Source organism: Cervus canadensis, chromosome 16 (genome assembly GCF_019320065.1).
Source record: "Cervus canadensis isolate Bull #8, Minnesota chromosome 16, ASM1932006v1, whole genome shotgun sequence".
NCBI classification, from domain to species: Eukaryota; Metazoa; Chordata; class Mammalia; order Artiodactyla; family Cervidae; genus Cervus; species Cervus canadensis.
In genome coordinates this window covers 33,372,772-33,393,536 of record NC_057401.1, presented here as the reverse complement: position 1 = coordinate 33,393,536, position 20,765 = coordinate 33,372,772, and the positions used below count along the sequence as shown (strand labels likewise).

General features: G+C 41.7%; 1 protein-coding gene across 1 annotated transcript in view; it reads right to left on the bottom strand.

Annotated features, from left to right (window-relative positions):
• C9 (complement C9) overlaps positions 1 to 16,135 on the bottom strand; it is a 63,149-nt gene extending 47,014 nt beyond the window's left edge. The window contains exons 1-3 of the mRNA XM_043489093.1: positions 15,992 to 16,135; positions 670 to 769; positions 105 to 249 (exon numbers count right to left, since the gene is read on the bottom strand). Coding sequence (XP_043345028.1) covers positions 105 to 249; positions 670 to 769; positions 15,992 to 16,068 — 322 coding nt within the window. The 5' untranslated portion in view covers positions 16,069 to 16,135. The remainder of the gene's footprint in view (positions 1 to 104; positions 250 to 669; positions 770 to 15,991) is intronic.
• Between the last annotated feature and the right edge of the window lie 4,630 nt (positions 16,136 to 20,765).

Here is a 20,765-nt window from a genome sequence, read left to right as displayed (position 1 = left end):
TTTTTTTGTATCCACACTTGGAAGTATGAGGGTCGGGAAGCACATTTCCTTCTTTTGGCTTATAAAGGCACACAGAAACCCACACTAGGCAATGGGAGGATTACCTGTACCACACTGAAAGTCGTTGCCACAGTCATCCTCGGGGTCTTCGCAGGCCTCTGTGGGCACACACTGCCGTCGGTCTCCCACGGCGTCCACACACTTTCGCCCATTAAATTGTCCAAAGATCTCAATGCTCCTCGAACGAAACTGCACAGAGACAGCTGGAAATGTTAGCATTTCTAAGGCTGAAAAGGGCTTCTGGTCTAAAACTGCATCCATACCAGTGCAGACCTCCAACCTCCAGTTGAGTCAAAGGTTTTAAGATGGAAGTCTGAAACACAGTCCCCGACATCACTTGAAGGAACACCTCATGTGGTGGGGTTGGCAGGCTCTTGTATAGAACATGGTTCCTCGTGACATTTGTTCAGTCAACTGTGCAGCATTCAGGTTTCCCAGTAAGGTTAGCCTAATCCATTTAGATATTTTCCTTTCATTCTGAGTTCACAACGCAGCTGGTGGTGGTGGCGTGGGGAGGGAAGGTTCCTACCTCTTTGTCATTTTCCTGGCAATGCTGGCAATACAGTTGCCATCTGGGGACACCAGTGGGGAATGGCAAAGAATACTTACCATTTGTTTGAGGCAAGGGTCACATTTCGACCACGCACTCCAGGAGCTCATCCTGCAGTCTATGGGTAATGGTGTGCCACTTATTTCTGCCGACTCGTTACTAAGATAATAAAACATACCGTTAATAATGACCATTATGTGTGCTTGCTTCCAAGAAGTCTTCACAAACCAGATTGATTTATTTACTCCTTTCTGTCTTTTGAATCTCAGTACTTATCCTTTTTACTCCATCTCTCATTTGACACTTGATCACATGCTATATTGTATTTTCAACTCAACATTTTGGCTTAATTCTTTTATTGCATTATAATTTAACCTTCGGCTTAAGGTGAAGAAAACTAGTAAGTCATCCAACTCAGGAATTTCTCATTGATTAGTCTTATTTTTTCAAATAGTGTGAAGCTAGGAACAGTCTTTCACTCTGTGCCCCTCAGAGAGTCTGGCAAAACTTCAAGTTGCCCTATTTCCTTGCAAATTTAAGCCAGTCCACCCAGCCATTCCTGCGACACCTCATAAATCAAGCTTTCCCACCCCTGCAATATGTGTGTCCTGAACTTACAGCATCACACTCCACATCAAGACTTATTCCTCATCCTTTTTGAATTTCAATGTATATTTTTTGGCACTTTTAACCTTTCCTCCCACCCCTAGCTGTGCTTTTCTGGCTTTGAACTTTTCTCTCTGTCTTGGTTCACCATTTCAGGCTCTTCAGATTGAAATACCACCTTGAATTACTATCTTATTCAATGGCTGAAAGGAAACCAAGAACAGAAGGTATGAAACAGTAACCCTATACTTCCTGCCCCGTTTTCCTAAAGTGGTACCTGTCCTTTTCATAATGCAGCTTTTAATTTTTATTTTGGAGGGATGGTAAGGCCAATCCCTCCTCCAAAGCTCTAGTTGTCAGCATCTCTTTGAGCCCTTGTTAACTGAGTATTTCCTCTATTAAAAACTCTCCTTCACCACCAGCTCCTTTCCATTTGTAGCAGAATGTATTCAAGTCCTTGACATTAAACATAAACAAATGAATGAACAAATAGAACACTCTTTCTGAACTTTACTTTTCCTTCCAGCTACCCCCACTCCCCCCCCCCCCCGCCCCGGCCTTCACAATGACACTTGAAGGAATTCCTAGAGATATATTTCTGTTTCTTTCTGTTCCAAAATAATAATATGTCTCAGTTCCCCCTTTTAACTACCTCCCAAATTCTCTCATCTTTTTTAGGCCAACTTTCTGGAAAAAGTAGTTTGCATTTTGGTATTTTGTTTCTTACCTTCCAATCACAGCTCAACTCTCCTGTCCTAAGGTCCTAAGTCTTGCCAAAGTCAACAGTGACTCCAAGAGGCCTGCTCCCTCGATCCCCTTCAGTCCTTATCTCACTGACCACTTCACAGCCATCAGTGAGGTTGACCACTCTTGCTCTTTAAGACAGTCTCTTTCCCTGGACTGAATGACACCAGACCCCTTTCATTGCTTCTTTCCCCTCTGTCCTTTGCTCCTACTCTCCTGGGCCGATTCCGTGTCTTTTGGCAGTCTCAGAAATGCTGTTTTTTCTCTAGTTGCTGTCTTTGGATTTCTTTTTCTTTCTACATTTTACCCAAGGGTTTGGTGTTCATGTATATGTTAAGGTCACCCAGAGATAAGTCTGCAGCCCAGAAATCACTTCTGAAATTTAAACCCTTGGATATAACCCCTAATTGGATATCTACATGTGAATGTCTTCATGGCTCATGAACTTAAGAAGGTGTGTTTTCTATGTGTCCAACTCTTTGCGACCCCATAGACTGTAGCCCACCAGGCTCCTCTGTCCATGGGATTCTCCAGGCAAGAAAACTGGAGTGGATTGCCACTCCCTTCTCCGGGTGATCTTCCCTACCCAGGGATCCAACCCGGGTCTCCTGCATTGCAAGCAGATTCTTTACCGTCTGAGTTACAGGGAAGATCCCATGAACTTAATGTTTCTCCAAACAAACCTAGTACATCTTCTCTCAAGTTTGTTCCTCCTGTATTTATTGCCTTGGTGAACAGTGCCTCCATTTACGCAGTCACCCTAACCAGAGTGGTATTTTTGTTGTCGAACCTCATCCCCCAAAGAGAATCAACCACTAAAACATTTTCTTTATCTTTGTAAATGACTCTCAAATCCTTTTACCCTTCATCTTTTCCAGACATTTCTCCGGTCTACACAAACATTTTAACTCTCTTAGATGACAGCAATTTTTTCTAATCTGGTTTCCAGAAATCATCAAGAGAGAAATTCTTAAAATACAAAGCTGATCATTCATTCCCCTACGGAAACTCTTTAATAGTTTCTCTCTGTTTTGAAGAGAAAGTCTGAATTTCTTGACACGATACAGTAGGCAGAGTAACAACCCCAAAGACATCTATGTCTTAATACCCAGAATCAGTGAATATGTTACTTCACATGGCAAAACTCTGAGCATGTAATTAAGAGGAGATTATTCTGTATTTAATCTGGATGAGCCCATTCTAATCATGTGCGTTCTTAAAAGCAGAAGAGTGGTTCAGAGAGATATGCAGTCTGAGTGGCAGGAAAAATTTAAAGCATGAAGAAGGACTCCACCCACTGTTGCTGGATCTGAAGATAGGAGTTTCACCAAGGAATGTAAGCAGCCCCTGGAAGCTGGCAGATGCAGGGAAATAGATTCTCCCCATGAGCCTCTAGAGCGGATTCTAGCCCCACCAGAGCCTTGATTTTAGCCCAGTGAGACCCGATTCAGACGTCTGACCTATACAACTGTAAGATACTAAATCTATGTTGTTTTAAGCCACTAGTATGTGGTCATTTGCTATAACTGTAATAGGAAACTAAGACATGTAGTTTAGAGTACTCTACACAGCCCATCTTCTTTCTAATTCTTCAACTTCACTTTTCCCTGTAGCCACACTGAACTTGAAATGCCCAAGATAAGCACATTTTCTTACATCTTTAGGCCTTTAAATCTATTGTTTCCTCTTCACCACACTGATCTTACTTTCAACATAGATTTTTCCCCAGAGAACTTCCCCTAACCCTTCATGTAATTTACTCTTCCATGTACATACTCATTGTTCTTCCCTGTATCATAAGTGCCTTTGCAATGACATATTTCATCTAATCAATTTATCTATTCACTTATTTATTCATTCATCAAATATTTATTGTCAACTATTTGTTAGGCTTTAAGGATACAATGGTATGCAAAACAAACAAACAAAATAAAACAGAAACCATGATCCTCCAACTAACAAAACTTACGGCCTAGATAAAAACATCAGTGAGCTAAGGAAATTCTCAATCTTGCTCAGCTTGCGTATCAAGTGTCTGGAACATAATAGGTGCTCAGTAAATGTTTTATGAATGAATAAATGAATAAGTCCATGAAGAAGAAGAAAGTTCTTGATCTTGTGGTCTAGGACAGACCCAGGTCTGTGTTCCTCTAGACTCTAATCTCCTGGTGAACCACTTATATTCTTGCAAGACTTGCTTGTCATTCAGCAAACTTCATGACTGACAATACCATTTTTGTAAGACTGACCTTTACCTATATCATCCAGAAAATCAGGACACTTGATAAACTTCAGTCTTCTAAAAGCACAGGGTAAAAACATTTAAGACAAGCTGCCAAAACTCCTTAAAGAACCTGATTTCATGGAAGTTTGAATATTTACATCTATCTAAGACCATGTGGCTGAAAAATTCTCTGCTAGAACTTTTCCATTAAACTAAATCCAGCCTTAATCAAGAGTCAATGGTGGATGCACATTTATGACTTAGAGAAACAGGAAGGTCTCACTACTGATTGCATATCATAATCCTCCAATAGTGAAAATAGGAATTGTAAAATTATAATCCCCCATTCCACATTAATTAAGGCTTAATTAAGGCATCAATTTCTAAGGATGGGCTTCCTTTCTAAGGATGCCTTAGAAAGGCATCCTTTCTAAGGGTGGGCTTCAGGCACCAATTTTTTTTTTGGCACCAATGTTTTTTAAAAGTATCCCAGGTTATTCTCATATTCACATGAAGTTGAGAAAAACAGCTTGGCACCATCTGGTGGATATCTGTGAAATCTGGGGTGTAAGGGGGTGTCCATTACATTGCATAAGCCAAGCTTGAGATCACCACTGACCTGAGTCACTGCACTGGTTTATCACCTGTTTCAGGAATTATTCTAGGCTTTACCTACTAATGTACTTATGGATCTTTGTAATCTACAAATCTAGCTTTTCTAGTATTAGTTAGACCTGCTGCCTTCAACTGGATTATTTGTTCCTGTCTTTTTTGTACTTATCACTTTTTAGAATATCATGTTAGCATTTTGTTTCAGTGTCTTCCCTGAAGAGATTAATTCTTTGGTTTTAGAAATAACACCCTAAATATACCAGTGGTATGACACATTATGCACCCAATATGTCAGTAAATCTGAAAGACCCAGCAGTGGCCACTGTACTGGAAATGTTTAATCCTCATCCCAATTCAAAGAAGGGTAGTACTAAAGAATGTTCTAACTATTGGACAATTGCACTCTTCTTCCGTGCTAGTAAGATCTTGCTTAAAATCTGGAATGCTAGATTTCAGCGTTATGTGAACCAAGAACTTCCAGAGGTCCAAACTGGGTTTAAAAAAGGCAGAGGAACCAGAGATCAAGTTGCCAACATTTGCTGGATCATAGAGAAAGCAAGGGAATTCCAGAAAAACATCCATTTCTTCTTCATCCACTATGCTAAAATTTTTGACTATGTGGATCATAACAAATGGTGGAAAGCTCTTAAAGAGATGGGAATACCAGACTATTTTACCTGTCTCCTGAGAAACCTGTATGCGGGTCAAGAAGCAACAGTTAGAACCCTGGGTGGAACAACTGATTGGTTCAAGATTGAGAAAGGAGTACGACAGGGCTGTCTGCTGTCACCCTGTTGGTTTAACCAATATTTTGAGCACATCATGAGAAATGCTGGGCTGGATGAATTACAAGCTGCAAACAAGATAAGCGGGAGAAATATCAACAACCTCAGATATGTGGATGCTACCATTCTAATGGTAGAAAGTGAAGAGGAACTAAATTGCCTCCTGATGAGGGTGAAGGAGGAGAGTGAAGCAGTCGGTTTAAAGCTAAATATTGAAAAAACTAAGATCTTGGCATCCAGCCCTATTACTTCATGGCAAATAGAAGGCGAGAAGGTGGAAGCTGTGACAAATTTCTTCTTCTCGGGCTCTAAAATCACTGCGGATGGTGACTGTAGCCACGAAATCAAAAGACTATTGCTTCTTGACAGGAAAGCGATGACAAACCTAGACAGTGTGTTGAAAAACAGAGACATTACTCTGCTGACAAAGGTCCATGTAGTCAAGGCTCTGGTCTTCCCAGTGGTCATGTATGGTTGTGAGAGCTGTGCCGTAAAGAAGGCAAAGCACCAAAGAATTGATACCTTCCAACTGCGGTGCTGGAGAAGACTCCTGAAAGTCCCTTGGACAGAAAGGAGACCAAACCAGTCAATCTTAAGGGAAATCAACCCTGAATACTTGCTGGAAGGGATGATGCTGAAGCTGAAGCTCCAGTATTTTGGTCATCAGATGCGAATAGCTGACTCGTTGGAAAAATCCCTGATGCTGGGAAAGACTGAGGGCAGAAGGAGAAGAGGGCATCAGAGGATGAGATGGCTGGGTGGCAAAATGGATAAAATGGACATCAACTTGGGCCAACTTCAGGGGATGGTGAGGGACAGGGAGGACTGGCATGTTGCAATCCACGGGACACAAAGAGTCAGACACAACTGGGAGACTGAACAACATGACACCTTAATCTTTCTCACCTGCCATTGAGACCAGCTTCAAAGAATAACTAGGTCAGAGAGTATGGTACAGACTTTGGGATTATGAATGGAAGGTAAAACTCACTGCAAATCCTGTGGAGTGACTTACAGTCCTTTGTTTGGCAAGCCTAGAGTGCAGTCAGTACCGGGGACCAGCCAGAAAGACTGTTCGTGATGTCACACATCAGTGACTAGGACCCTGCCCCCGTGATACTGGCATTGGCTATAGACGTTGCTCTAACATCCTTCACATTAAGAGTAGTCCCACATTAACAATGCGCACACTAATTGACTCACACTTGGACTTAGAACAGAGCACCAGATCTTTGCCTTTGATCTTTTATTGCCCTCTTAGACCGTGATTTCAATTCATCCTCTGAATGATCCAACCTGGTCCCATAGGTAGGTCTTCACAGATGCCACTCTTGCCTTGGAAGGACTTACACCCCTCTAAATATCAGGCTCAGTGTATTTTTTAGTTTGCTAGGACCACCATAGCAAAGTACACAGGCTTAAACAACAGAAATGTACAGGTGTCTGCAGTGTTGAATTCTCCTTGCTTTGTAGGTGAAAGTCTTCTTCCTGTGTCTTCATTTGATCTTTCCTTGGTACCTTTGTGTGTTCACAGTCACTCTTCTTATAAGGACACCAGTTATAATGGATTAGGGTCTGCCCTAACGACCCCCAGTGCAGTCACATTCTGAGGTACTGGGAGTTAGAATTTCAACATATAAATTTTGAAGGGACACAGTTTAGCCCATAACACTCAATAAAAGTTTTTTAATTAAAAAGACATGTTTTCCACTACTTTTTCTAGACAATTTCCAAAGCTTATTTTCTCAAAAAACCTTTATTTTACCACTGAGGGTAAATTCTAAGGTGTTATCAGTTATATTTTACAGACAGGAAACTAAAAACAGAAAATTATTCTGCTTATTCAAAGTTTGACAATTAGTAGCAGAACTGGGTTAAGAATCTCTGTCTCGCCACTCTCTCTTGCTGTTATTTAATCGCTAAGTCATGTCCAGCTCTTTTGTGAACCCATGGACTATAGCTCGCCAGGCTTCTCTGTCTGTGGGATTCTCCAGGCAAGAATACTGGAGTGGGTTGCCATTTCCTTCTTCAGAGGATTTTCCCCACCCAGGGATCTAACCCTCATCTCCTGCATTGGCAAATGTATTCTTTACCACTGAGCCACAACTACACTTTTACTTCCTCCCTTAGGCTATCTTTTCTCCCCACCTAAAATCCTCTTTGAAATAATCTAAAGAATCATATCTTATTCCACAATTTATGGGTGTAATAGTCTGGTGATTGTTAGACATTTAGAGACGCATTAAGTTAATAAAAATATATTTATTTTTTAAATATAGCAGCTCCATGTAAAGGTCAGCAATTAGGCAGTCTAGTTCTTGCCTGGATGTATTTTTAAAGCTTATATTCAGGTTAGCCATGAAGTTCACACCCAAATGAACTTTTTGGCCAACCCAATATAAATGTTGTCAAATTAAACAAAACTGAAAATTACTAAAAAATGTGTGAACACATGAATGTTTTGCCTTCACTGCACCAGTTACCTGGATATTTAGAGGCAAAATAAAAGTAGGGCTTGAGGGAATTATTAGGAGGAAATAACAGATTATGCAAGAGGAATGTGTTATTGAAATGAAAGCACTCTATAAATATTAAGAAAGAAGATGAGTAATCTTGGATAGATCCTTTTGTGCCCAGTACCCCCTCCCCAGACCCTTTAACTCACTAGACAGACAATCTTTTGTAGTACAAAGACTGTGTCTGTGCAAAGCCTACCACCTGCCTTTCACCCTGCTGAGCTATTAGGCTGAGTGGAGAGGTATTTATAATGCACTTTCTGGATTCTTAGATGAAATCTGTTTATCAAGTAAAGTCTACTTCCAAGTGCTTCAATCTCAGCTTGAAAGACATTTCCTAGATCAAAGAGATGTACATCAACTTGGCAGGGGGTCTAAATCTGGACCAGAAATGCATTAAATGAACAGACACTGATGTACACCCGGTCGCATCTCCCTGCCATGAAGAGAGGTTACCAGATTCAGAAAACGAAAACCTCAGGAGAGTAGTTCACACCCCAGGACACTTTGTGGTGGGCCCAGGCAGGAAAACACCTGCTGTAGCGAGGAATCCTTTTGTCAATAAATAAGACAATGTGGTTCCTTTGAGTGAAGAAATATAAACTAACAGGACTGCATTCTTAACCCATGGATCCTCCAGCTTGTTTAGTTCCTACAGTTCATCAGGACGAAGAAAAAATGTAACAGCAGTGGTCACTACTCTAAAATTTCAGGTCATCTCCTGGTTTCCCAAGTCTTAGTTAAGAGTTTTCTCTCATGTACTCCCAATGAGCCAACATTCAGTAATATTTATGGAGGATCTGCTCTGTGTCATGAATTGTCCTGGTGACTGGGGCCACAAGATAACGTCTTGACCATCATGGAGCCTATGTTCCAGTGGGTGAGATACAATAAAAGAGTATACTAAAAATGCAACATGCAATATCAGTTAAGAGATGTGAGCTGTGAAGGAAAAGAAACCAGGGTAAGAGGACAAAAAGTGCCATAGGCTGGAGTGGAGGTGGGGGTTTCTTGTAGAGGGTGGTGATTGAGCCCTCTCAGAGAAGGTGTCAGTCACTCAGTCATGTCTGACTCTTTGTGACCCCGTGGACTGTAGCCCACCAGGCTCCTCTGTCCGTGGTGGTGCTTTACAAATACATTCACAAATTTTTTCATGTTAAGACTATCAAAGATGGGATCTATGTGACCCCTTTTGAAGCTGGTGGTGTCTTTGTCAATGCCTTTGATGAGTAGAACACAGGGGAAATGAGCCTGCGTGACTTTTAAGGCTAGGTTAGAGAAGCCCATGCAAGGTCTGCTGGTTTATCTAAAGACACTGGCCTGGGAGCCTTTTTACCAATATGTATGAAGCCAGTTATCCTAAGCCCACCATGTGGAAAGTACACACGCATGTGCGTACACACACACACACACACACACACACACACAAGAGATTCCTAAGGAGAATCAATTGCTACAGTCCCCCAGCTGTTTGGGTCTTCCCAGCTCAAGTGACAAATGTGAGTGAAGTTGTCATGATGACCCCAGACCCAACCACATTTGCCTACATCCATATGAGAGATCCACGACAACCACTCAACTGAGCCAATCCAACCCCAAATTCGAGTCAAAGAAATAATTGGTATGGTTTAAAGCTCCTGTTTTGTAATGATTTGTTACACAGTAAAGAAAAAAATGACAAGAACAGGAGATGCTATTTGTTTAAAGACCTGAATGAATTCAGAGAGAAGGTACGTGATGGTCTGGAAGAAGAGTGTTCTACGCTAAAGGAGTAAGTGCAAGGGGCCTGAGATGGTATGTTGGAGGTACAGCAAATGGGGGCAGAGTGACCACAAAGGAGAGTGGGATGCATCTGGAGAAGCAGAAGCTCATGGCTTGTTGGCTGTGACGAGGAAGTTGGATTTGATCCTCAGCTTGATGGGAGTCCTTAGAGGAATATGAAAACAGTAGCAACATTCAAATTTGTGTTTTCAAAAGATTCCCCTGGTTGTTGGATGGGTAATTGACTATTACAGAGTGAACAAGAGTGGATGCAGGGTAGAAAGGATAGTGATTTGGGCTAATGTGGTCACAGTAGAGACAGCGAGAAGTGGGCAGACTTGAGGCATATTTTAAAGGTAATACCAACCAGAATTGCAGTTACATTGCATGTAGCAATGACACTAATAGAGGAATCAAGTATGGTTCCCAGGTTTTGACTTAGTAACTCGGTGAGTAGGGCTTCCCAGGTGGCACAAAGGTAAAGACTCTACCTGCCAATGCAGGAGACACAAGAGATGAAAGTTCGATCCCTGGGTTGGGAAGATCCCTTGGAGTAGGAAATGGCAGCCCTTTTCAATATTCCTGCCTGGAAAATTCCTTGGACAGAGGAGCCTGGTGGGCTATAGTCCATGAGGTCACAAAGAGTAGAACATGACTGAGTGACTGAGATCACGGAGCACAGACAACACGACTCGGTGAGTAGTGGTGCAGGTTGGGTGGGGATGGGTGGAGAAACCATTAAGTCTGTTCTAGACATGTTTAGTTTGGGATGCTTGTGATATTTTCAAGGAGAGATGTTGACTAAGTAATTGGACATTGGGCTCAGGAAAGAGATCTGTACCCTAAACATAAACTTGAGAGTTGTCAGAATATAGGTTAGATGACATTTCTCACCATGAGGCTGGAAGTGAGTGGCTGTCTCTGGAATAAGGCTGAGGACTGAGACAACATTTAAAGGAAATGTTACAATATGTCTGAAAGCTCATGGGGATGATTTTGTACAAAGGGAGATACTATTGATGTCGAAGAGGGGGCAGAATTAAAGGAGCAGTTTTTAGTGAGGCTGGAGCTGATGAAGCCAGTGTACAAGTGACCGGTTAGGTGCAAGGAACCTGTCGCCTTTAGCATTGTGGGCCTCAGAGAATTTGGCTGAATGGCTCTTGCCATTTACTTGTTGATATTCCTCACTAGACTGTAACCTCACTGAGGGCAGAGACCTCAGTAACTGGCTCTGTATTACACTATATCTCCCAAAGCAACACCTGGCCCACGTTGCAAACTCAAAAAATATCTCCTGTGTTAAATGGGTGAATAAATAAAAGACCATACTTGGCCAAGAATCATTCATAAATAAATATCTACTAACTTGTATTAAATATGGATATTAAAAACACAGATAGATACAACCAAACAAGGAGATTTTGGATATTTTCCACTTAATTTTTTTTGGCTGTGCTGCATGGTCTATGGGATCTTAGTGACCCAACCAGGAATTAATCCCACAACCCCTGCAGTGAAAGCAATAACTCCTAACCACTGGATGACAAGGAAATTCCCTGGATATTTTCAATTTAATAGTTAGGCCTAAATTTTCTATTAATGAGTGTTTGGATATTTTTCCAGATTGCTAAGTTTTAAAATAAATTGAATGATAATTGCTAACTTTTATGAGTGCTTAGTTTATGTCAGAGTCTCTTCTAAGTTTTACATTCATTATCTCATTTAATTTTTACATCAGCCTTGTGAGATATCTTCTACTAGTATCATCATACTTGAAAGATGGCAAACTAAGCCACAGTAACAATGAGTAATTTTTCTCAGGTTACACAGCAGCTTCTTGGTGGCAGAGCTGGGATTCAAACCCAGGCAATTTATCTCCAGAAGTGCCATACCCAGCTACCCTCTGGATTCCTAACTCCCAGTCTAGAATTTCTTAACTGTTAGAAAAATGAAGAATAAAGTAAATATGACAACTAGAAACATGCCACATAAACAGCCAAAAGATGAATGACAAAACTAGGAAAGATGTTTATTATTCATACAAGAGATAAAGGATAACTAATATATAAAGTCATCATAGAAATCTCTAAGAGACTCAACTGAAAAATGGGCAAAGAATATAGATAGTTCATGCAAAATGAAACAATCCATACATATAGCCTTAAACATATGGAAAGATGTATAGCCTGATGAAGAGAAAGACAAATTAATTCTATTCAAAGATACTATTTTTTTTTTTTGCCTATGAGTTCTGCAAATATAAAACTTGGCCTAGAGCAAAGCTTCAGAAAAACAAGTACTCAGCTGACAAAAGTGCAAAATAATACCTACCCATGGGACTGTGTGGCAATTTCAACAAAATCTTGAAGCAAAACCTTTTGACCCAGTGATATATTAATACCACTTCTGGGAATTAATCCTCAGGTACAATTATCCATTTTCAAAATGCTATATGAATAAGGATATTCATTGCAACACAGCTTATATTAATAATACAAAGTTGGAAACAACCCAAGTATTGGTCAATAATATACAAGTTCTCTGAACTGTATATCCATACAATGGAAAATTAATCATTTGTGAGAGGAGGAAGTTCCTTTCGACTGACACAGAAAAGTCTCCAGGATATATTGCAAAATGAAAAAGAAGAAAAGCAAAGTACAAGATAGTGTATATGATATAATACCTTTTATGAAAGAAAGGGAGAGAGTAAGATTATAGTTGGTTCTATGCTTTAATCCATGCAAAGACGTACTGGAAGCACAAACAGGAAACTAAAAAGGTGTTTGCCTGTTGGGAAAATGTGAGGTGAGGCAGGGTGTGTTCTAAGTACTTTACATGTAACACAAATCTCATGAAAAGTCAACACTTTTCAGTGTTTATTTGTTAATTTTTTGATCTTTGCTGCTGCTGCTGCTGCTAAGTCACTTCAGTCGTGTCCGACTCTGTGCGACCCCGTGGACAGCAGCCCACCAGGCTCCTGTGTCCAAGGGATTCTCTAGGCAAGAATAGTGGAGTGGGTTGCCATTTCCTTCTCCATTTGCTCTTTGAACCATGTAAATATTTTGTTTTTTACAAATGAAAAGGAAGAAACTAACAATAGCTATTTATACTCATAGCACACTCACTGCGTGCTGGTCACTGTGCTAGGCACATTGCATTTGTTATCTTGGCTTTCTCACAGGTCACGTTGTAATTTCCCTTGTGCAGGTGCTAGGAACAGGTTTAGAGAAGTTAAGGAATTTGCCGAGGGTCACATAGCTAGTAAACTGTGAACCTCAAACTCAAGCTGCCTGGCTCTGGAACCTACATTATGAGCTGTTATACTATTGTACAGGGTTTTTTTTTGTTTGTTTGTTTTTTAATATTTCTAGTCTACCTTGGGAGTCACAAGAGATGATGTGCCATGACCTAGTCTCATAGGCACGATTTTGTTTGCAAACAAATGATCACTGAAAATCCCCAGTGGTTCACCAGTTGCAATAGCAATCACTTCAGAGACTGCTTCGCTTGCAGTGTCTCTCCCCTGAAGGCTGAAGTCCCTCCCCTCCTCTCCTAAACCAGAAAGCATATTGAAGTGAAAGGAATACCAAGGTTATTACTTGAAGGAACACTTCACATTTATTGAGTTCTTACAGCATGCTGGGCACAGATATTGTAAGTCAATTATAGGTATAAAGATTTAATGTCTACATCGAACCTTATTAGATAAGAACCATTATTTTCACTGGGGCTTCCCAGGTGGTGCTAGTGGTAAAGAACCTGCCTGCCAATGCAGGAGACATAAGAGATGCAGTTCGGTCCCTGGGTCAGGAAGATCCCCTGGAGGACGGCATGGCAACCCACTCCAATATTCTTGCCTGGAAAACCCCCATGGACAGAGGATCCTGGCAGGCTACAGTCCATGCGGTTGCAGAGTCGGACATGACTGAATAACTAAGCACACACGTGTGTGCGCGTGCACACACACACACACATCGTCTTACAGATGAAGGAACCAAGGTATGCAGAGGTTGAGTAGCAGTTCAGAAAGGTTGGCCAGAGTTATATGGTTAGTAAGTAAGTAATGGCACCTCAACTTGAGCTTGAAAAGTCTGGCTCCAGAAGATTGCTCTGTTCTGATCAAATTTGTACTTTAAAGTTGCTTGCAAAATTCATTTCTTTGGCTGAACTATGTGTCTCACTCCATGACCAGTCTGAACACTCTGTTTGACTTCAACCCTGTATCAAAGGGCTGAGCACAGTGTTCGGAACGGGGCAGCCTTACCAGCCTCCTGAGGGCATGGCAATGAGAGTGACTGCAGGCCAACCCCAGCGAGTGGTGCAGCTGCTCAGAGCTGGGGGGCAGCCAAGGGGCCTTTCTGGTCCTCTCTGAAACTGCGGGGCATGACCAGAACCTACGGGATCCCAACTTCAAAGCCATGGAAGCCTTCCCAGCGGCCTCTCATTCTTGATCAGCAGGAGTCACGATCAAGGAATGTGGGTTGTTTAAATTATTTTTTAACTTAAGAAAGGGTCAGTACAAGAGAGCTAAAACAACTTTCAGTAACTGCCTTCTCCAAACTCCTTTGTACCTGATGCCCAGTAAATGCAAATAATTCTTCTTAGATAATATGGGAAGAGGTAATGATGGGATGAAGGAAAGCCTGGTGAAGCACTTCACCCAAGCCCGGGCTGGTCTGTGTAGCGTGTCTGCATCCCCTCCTGGATGATGCAGCCATGTGAGCAAACACTGCATGTCTGATGGGGCCCAGACAGAATGGTAGCCTCCACGCCAACTGGGAGGCAGGCAGTGATGTGCTTGAGATGGGCACCAGCACCCACATGGAAGTTGGTGAACCTGAGAGTCAAATGGGCTTCCCAGGTGGTTCAGTGGTAAAGAATCCACTTGCCAATGCAGGAGACCTGAGTTAGATCCCTCCAGGGTCAGGAAGATCCCCTGGAGAAGGAACTGGCAACCCACTCCAGTATCCTTGTCTGGAGAATCGCATGGAGAGAGGAGTCTGGTGGGCTACAGTTCACGGGACGGCAAAAAGTTGGACATGACTGAGCAACTGAACACCACCACTGAGTCATATGACTGAAGGGAAATTGAATACAGGTCACAGTCACATTGGGCAGAGGGACAGTGTAGTTGATTTCCCCAGGCTGTATTGTCAAAGGGTGGGATATTTTAATACTGTCACCAGATGGGATCGTGCTGTATCAGACGACACAGGACTGTGCGTTCTCTAACCATTCTGAATTACAGCGTAGGTAGTTAATAAGCACATCTTGTTTGGTTGGTTTATTTCCTGGATTGGTTTGGAATGGGCTTCCTGTTCCCAATTAGGATCAGAGCAAAAGAAGAGAAAAGTGTCTTTGCTGGAAGCCTGGCCTACAGGTCTGCACCATGGTGATTCTTCCTGAATGGAAGAAAACACTCCCCTAAACCTAAGGACAAAATGTGTGCCTCTGGATACCTCTTGGGATGTCAAGGAAGAGAAGAAAAATGGCCAACCTCTGCCTGGTGTGGAGGCAAAGGCAGGATGTAGCCACTTACTGAGAGTGTTAGATGTGGAGGCAGAGTGAGGGAGAGATTTATTTCCTTACATAACTTCTCAGACCCTAGATACTGATGCATGTGTATGTGCTAGTCGTTTGCGACCCAGTGAACTAGACCACCAGGCTCCTCTGTCCATGGAATTCTCCAGGCAAGGATACTGGAGTGGGTTGCCATGCCCTCCTCCAGGGGGTTTTCCCAACCCAGGGCTCAAACCTGCATTTCCTGCATTGCAGGCGGATTCTTTACCACTGAGCCACCAGGGAAGCCCCCTAGAAACTGATAAACCCAGGTTTATTATATCCTAGTAAAAAACAGCTTTGCTTCTTAAGTCCAGTATTTGAAGAATATCTCAGCCTTAACATTTGAGTAACTTGTTTAAAAGAAATCCCTGGAAACGGCAGCAGGTTTCCTGAAAAAACTCTGAAAGACATACCTGAGCTTTTTCTCATTCTTTTTCAAAGTTTAGATTCTCTGGTTCCATATCTTAATGTGAGTGAAAAAGTTTTACCTGCTTTGCTGCTATAGAAGCAGACCCTGAAATGGCAAAGCCCGCAGGGAAATTCCAGAGAGAGAGAGAAAATGACTCACCTGGGAGTGGGCCCCGCTCTCAGGAGACTTATTTCTAGAATGCATATTACAAAGGCGAACCTCTGGCCGGCAGACATTTTCACTAGGGAGACAGCTCCCGGAGTGGAATGGCCAGACAGTTCCTGGAAGACACTTATTTGCAAAGGACTGGGGAACAATTGTTGTTTGGTTTTGCTCAGGATTATCTTTAGAATTGGGCTTCCTGGGTGCCAAAGTCCAATCAAAGGAGAGTCATTTCGTAACTTGGGGCCTACTGTTTTTGGCCAAGAGTGTATTTATCAATTGTATATTCAAGCGAGGAGCCCGTGACTGCTAAATAGCTGAGATGTGTTGAAAACAAAAACCCAAAAAACAGACTACTCCAGTGGTTCTCATTTTCGGAGACTTTGGGAGGGATCATGTGGGACTGTGTAATTCGGGGAAAAAGGGTCTGTGGATAATTCTTACAGAGGCAGAAACTCAAAATTAGTAAAAGAATTGCTCTGACTAGAAACAGTTACAGACATAGCTGTTGCCCTCTGAGGATGAACTGTGTGGTATTTCCACATGGACAGATCTTAAAATGCATATACAAACTGACATCTTTTTATAAGTGAAGTGAGTCATTTTGAAGAATCCAGGTACATTCCCTAAGGCCTTTCCAATATCTTCCAGAAGGACATGGTGTCTTTATCTAAGAAGCACACCTGTCTTCAAGGTAGATTCTAAGATGGAACTACTTGCTCCAACCCATCAGAAAGAATTTTTTCCCCTCATTTTCACATTCTTCAGAACCTGTGAAAAGGGCAGGCTATTTTGGAAGTACTGGAGAAGGGGGATATCACAGTTGCTTTTAAAACACTGGTTGCACAAGAGAATGACTTGGGGGACCTGTGAATAAACACTGATGGCAGCCCACTGTCATCTGATACTAATAATTGATCCAGGATGGGATCCTGAATCAACATTTTAAAAAATTTTATTTATTTTTGGCTGTGTTAGGTCTTTGTTGCTTTGCTTGGGCTTTCTCTAGTTGTGGCGAGAGGGGGCTACTCTTCATTGCGGTGCTTGGACTTCTCATTGCAGTGGCTTCTCTTGCTGACAGCACAGGCTCAGGAGTTGTGGCACACAGGCTTAGTTGTTCCATGACATGTGGAATCTTCCTGGGCCAGGGATTGAACCCATGTCCTCTGCATTGGCAGGTGGATTCTTATCCACTGTGCCCCTGGGGTCGTCTTGCATCAGTATTTTTAAAATTTTGCTGGGTCATTCAAATGTGTGACCAGGGCTGAGATTTTGAATGATCACCTTGAGAAGAAACACAGGAGGTACAATATGTTATTGATGTTTTAAAAATTTGCTGACACTTAAGGGGACTTCATGGGCTTCCTTGATAGCTCTGCAGATAAAGAATCCTCCTGCAATGCAGGAGACCCCAATTTGATTCCTGGGTTGGGAAGATGCCCTGGAGGAGGGCATGGCAACCCACTCCAGTATTCTTGCCTGGAGAATCCCCATGGACAGAGGAGCCTGGTGGGCTACAGTCCATGGAGTTAGAGTCAGACACGGCTGAGCAACTAAACGCAGCATAGCACAAGCGGACTTCATAAGTATTCATTAATTAAAAATAAGCAAATTTCAAACACTAGTACTTACCAAGCCCGGCAAAACACAGAGTAGAGTTGGGGAGGTAACAAACATAGAGCTAGTTTTCCAGTACTGCCTACCTTTGGCATCTTCTCTATTATTTTACCTAGAGTAAGAGTTAACTACTTTCATCACCCGTTCTTGCCCGCTCTTATAAAAACTTTATTTTCTTTTTTATACAGAGCAAGAGCTTTCTCATGGGATTAGTTTCATCCATTCCTGAGTCTGCTGTGTAGACAATTTACACAGTCGATTATAGATCTTGCAGAATTATGTAGATCTTGCAGAACTGCCAAGTAATAAAGCAATTCGAACATGTGTGATGACACTTGTAACTACATTGACGAATAAATTTTGCCCAAAGGACTCTGCTTGGAAATACTTGCTAATGACAAGTGGGCTGTATCTAGATATAGTGTAAATCTTTCAGATATGATGGAGGAGTGCTGAACCCCCTCTCTTACATGGCCTCTCTGAACCCTGTCAGGATATTTGTGGAAAGAAGGACTTGGAAGCAGGCATGGTAGAATGATGCTTTATGCTAATTAGACTTAAAGCTAATTGTTTAGACTTTGTGATAACTGACTCATCAATTAGATGTAACTGGAGATTGAAAGGGCTTCCCAGGTGGCGCTAGTGGTAAAGAATCCACCTGTCAATTCTTGAGACCTAAGAGATGCTGGTTCGATCCCTGAGTTGGGAAGATCCCCTAGAGGAGGGCATAGCAACCTACTCCAGTACTCCTGACTAAAGAATCCATGGACAGAGTAGCCTGGCAGGCTACAGTCCATAGGGTTGCACAGAGTCAGACATGACTGAAGTGATTAAGCAGCAGCAGGAGATTGAAAAATCCCCTCTCTCCTTGGAAACTGACTCACTGGAGGTGGAAATGGATAGGGGTATTTCTTAGCTGATTGGTTTAAATATTGAATTGCTCTGTAGAAGTTATTTTTTCCCACATGGTTCAGGAAAAATGTAATGAAGCAAAGCAAAGTATAATAATAATGTACTGTATTAATAATAATTATAAAAATATAGTATGTTTTACATTTTTGTAGCATTTTTTACTCTTCTTTGCCCGTAACAGCTATCATGCATCAGACATTTTTTGAAATGAGATTTGTGTTTCCATGTGTATCTCAAGGAAATGAGGCATCGTGATGCATTGGATCAGAGAAATGAAAATGATAGCATTTAAAATTTGTGTAACACTTAGTGGCTTCCAAAGAACAGGATGAATAAATGTTTATGGAACTTCTCTAATGTGCCAGATTGTATATGTGTCATCTTATGTAATCCTCAAGATAACCCATTTTACAGTTGAGGAAGCTGAGGTTCACTGAGATAACCTCATTTGTCCAGCATCACCCACCCTCAGTGCTGGGTAGCTGGCATTTGAACTTGGTGAATTTTAGGCTTTTCCCACCACATCATCAGTTCTGTTGGTACTATTCTAATTCGTCTGGTCTTGTGCTCAGTCGGGTCCAGCTCTTTGCAATTCCCTGGACTGTAGCCTGCCAAGATCTTCTTGGTCCTCAAGGAACATGAGATTTCCCAGGCAAGAATACTGGAGTGGGCTGCCATTTCCTCCTCCAGGAGATCTTTCTGACCCAGGGATTGAATCCGTGGGTTTCATTTTACCACATGGGTCTTCCTTTACCTTCAACTTGTTGCAGCCTGCCTTTTACTCCACTGAAGACCTTCATATTACTGAGTCTGAGGTACATTTTTCTGTCCTTGTCTTTGTCTCATAGAAGCATTTGACCCTACTGGCTGTTCTTATGCTTGAAAGTTCTCTGTTTCTTTGGCTTTTATGATACAACATTTCCTGTTCTTCCACTTTTCATTTGTTAACTCCTCTCCCTTGACGGTCAGGGAAGTCTGGCGTGCTATGGTCCTTGGGGTCACAAAGAGTCAGACACGACTTAGTGACTGAACAACTCCCGTGTCCATCAGATGCTCCTGTCAGATGCTCCTTGTCCATCCAGCAGATGCTACTATTCCCTTGGGAGGAGGGGGTGGGGGTGGGGGAATCTGTCCTTTGCCTTCTTTCTTCAATCCTTACCTACTCTTCTTATCTACTCTTAAGGTTACATCCATCATTTAGAACCAGCAGTCTCAAGAGGTGGTCTGTTGGAACCAGAAGTCTCAAAAGACGGTCTGTTGAAACTCCTTTACCAAAATCTCCTGGGTTCTTGTTTTGAAAGTATAGATATCTGGAAGTGATCATTTTAAAAGATGTAAAATATATTGTGTTACTTTCCAGCTTAATAATCTTCAAGTACTTCTAAGAAATGGATTTTAATTTTTTTGTGTTAAGTTGAACTGATCATGTCTAAAATCAAATGTAAACTTCTTGCCCTCTCTCTGTCAAGGAAGTTCTTATTATATTCCTTATTTCGTTAATGAGTCACCATTTCCTTGTTTTTCTGTTTCTATATCTCAAAGTCATATTTGTATTTTATTGCATTATGATTCTGATAGTGTATGAAATATTAAGCAGTTACTTCATAGTTATTTTATAGTTACCGAATGATCGGTTGATTTCATTTGTTTCAGTTATTTACATATTTGGCTTTGGAACGTGAGACTTTGACAAAAAGGAACTAGTGTTTGAGGACCAAACTATATACAGACTTATTAGTTAACAATATGTAAACCCAGGTAAATAGAATAAGGGATGATGCTTTGCAAATCTTAAATTCTCTTTAATTTTATCTTTTAAAATCATGCTTTCTTGACACTTCACAATTTCAGGGCTGTTCACTGAGGCATGCCTAGGGAGGATGGTAAAATACAGAAGCAATTGATCACCTGTGAATCTCAAAGCAGTGTGGACAGCACAGGTGATAGTACAGAGAATGTTGTTCCTCAAAGATTATAAGAAGGAAGGAACTAGAAGTGAGAGGAGCAGGCTTGGAGATGTGTGCTCTGAGTCCTGTTTCAGGCCAGAATGAGGCCAATATGTTAAGCAGATTGAGGTCAAAGACAGATGCTTCTGTCCTTGCCATTTTGAACTCTGGGAGAACAACTTCCAGACTTTCTCAGTTTGGGGGAAAAAGCTAACTTGAAATAAAAGTGTTTGTGCTGTGTGTTTGGGCAGAGAAGGAGCGTTTGATCTGGCTTTCTAAGTTTCTTTGCCGTGTGT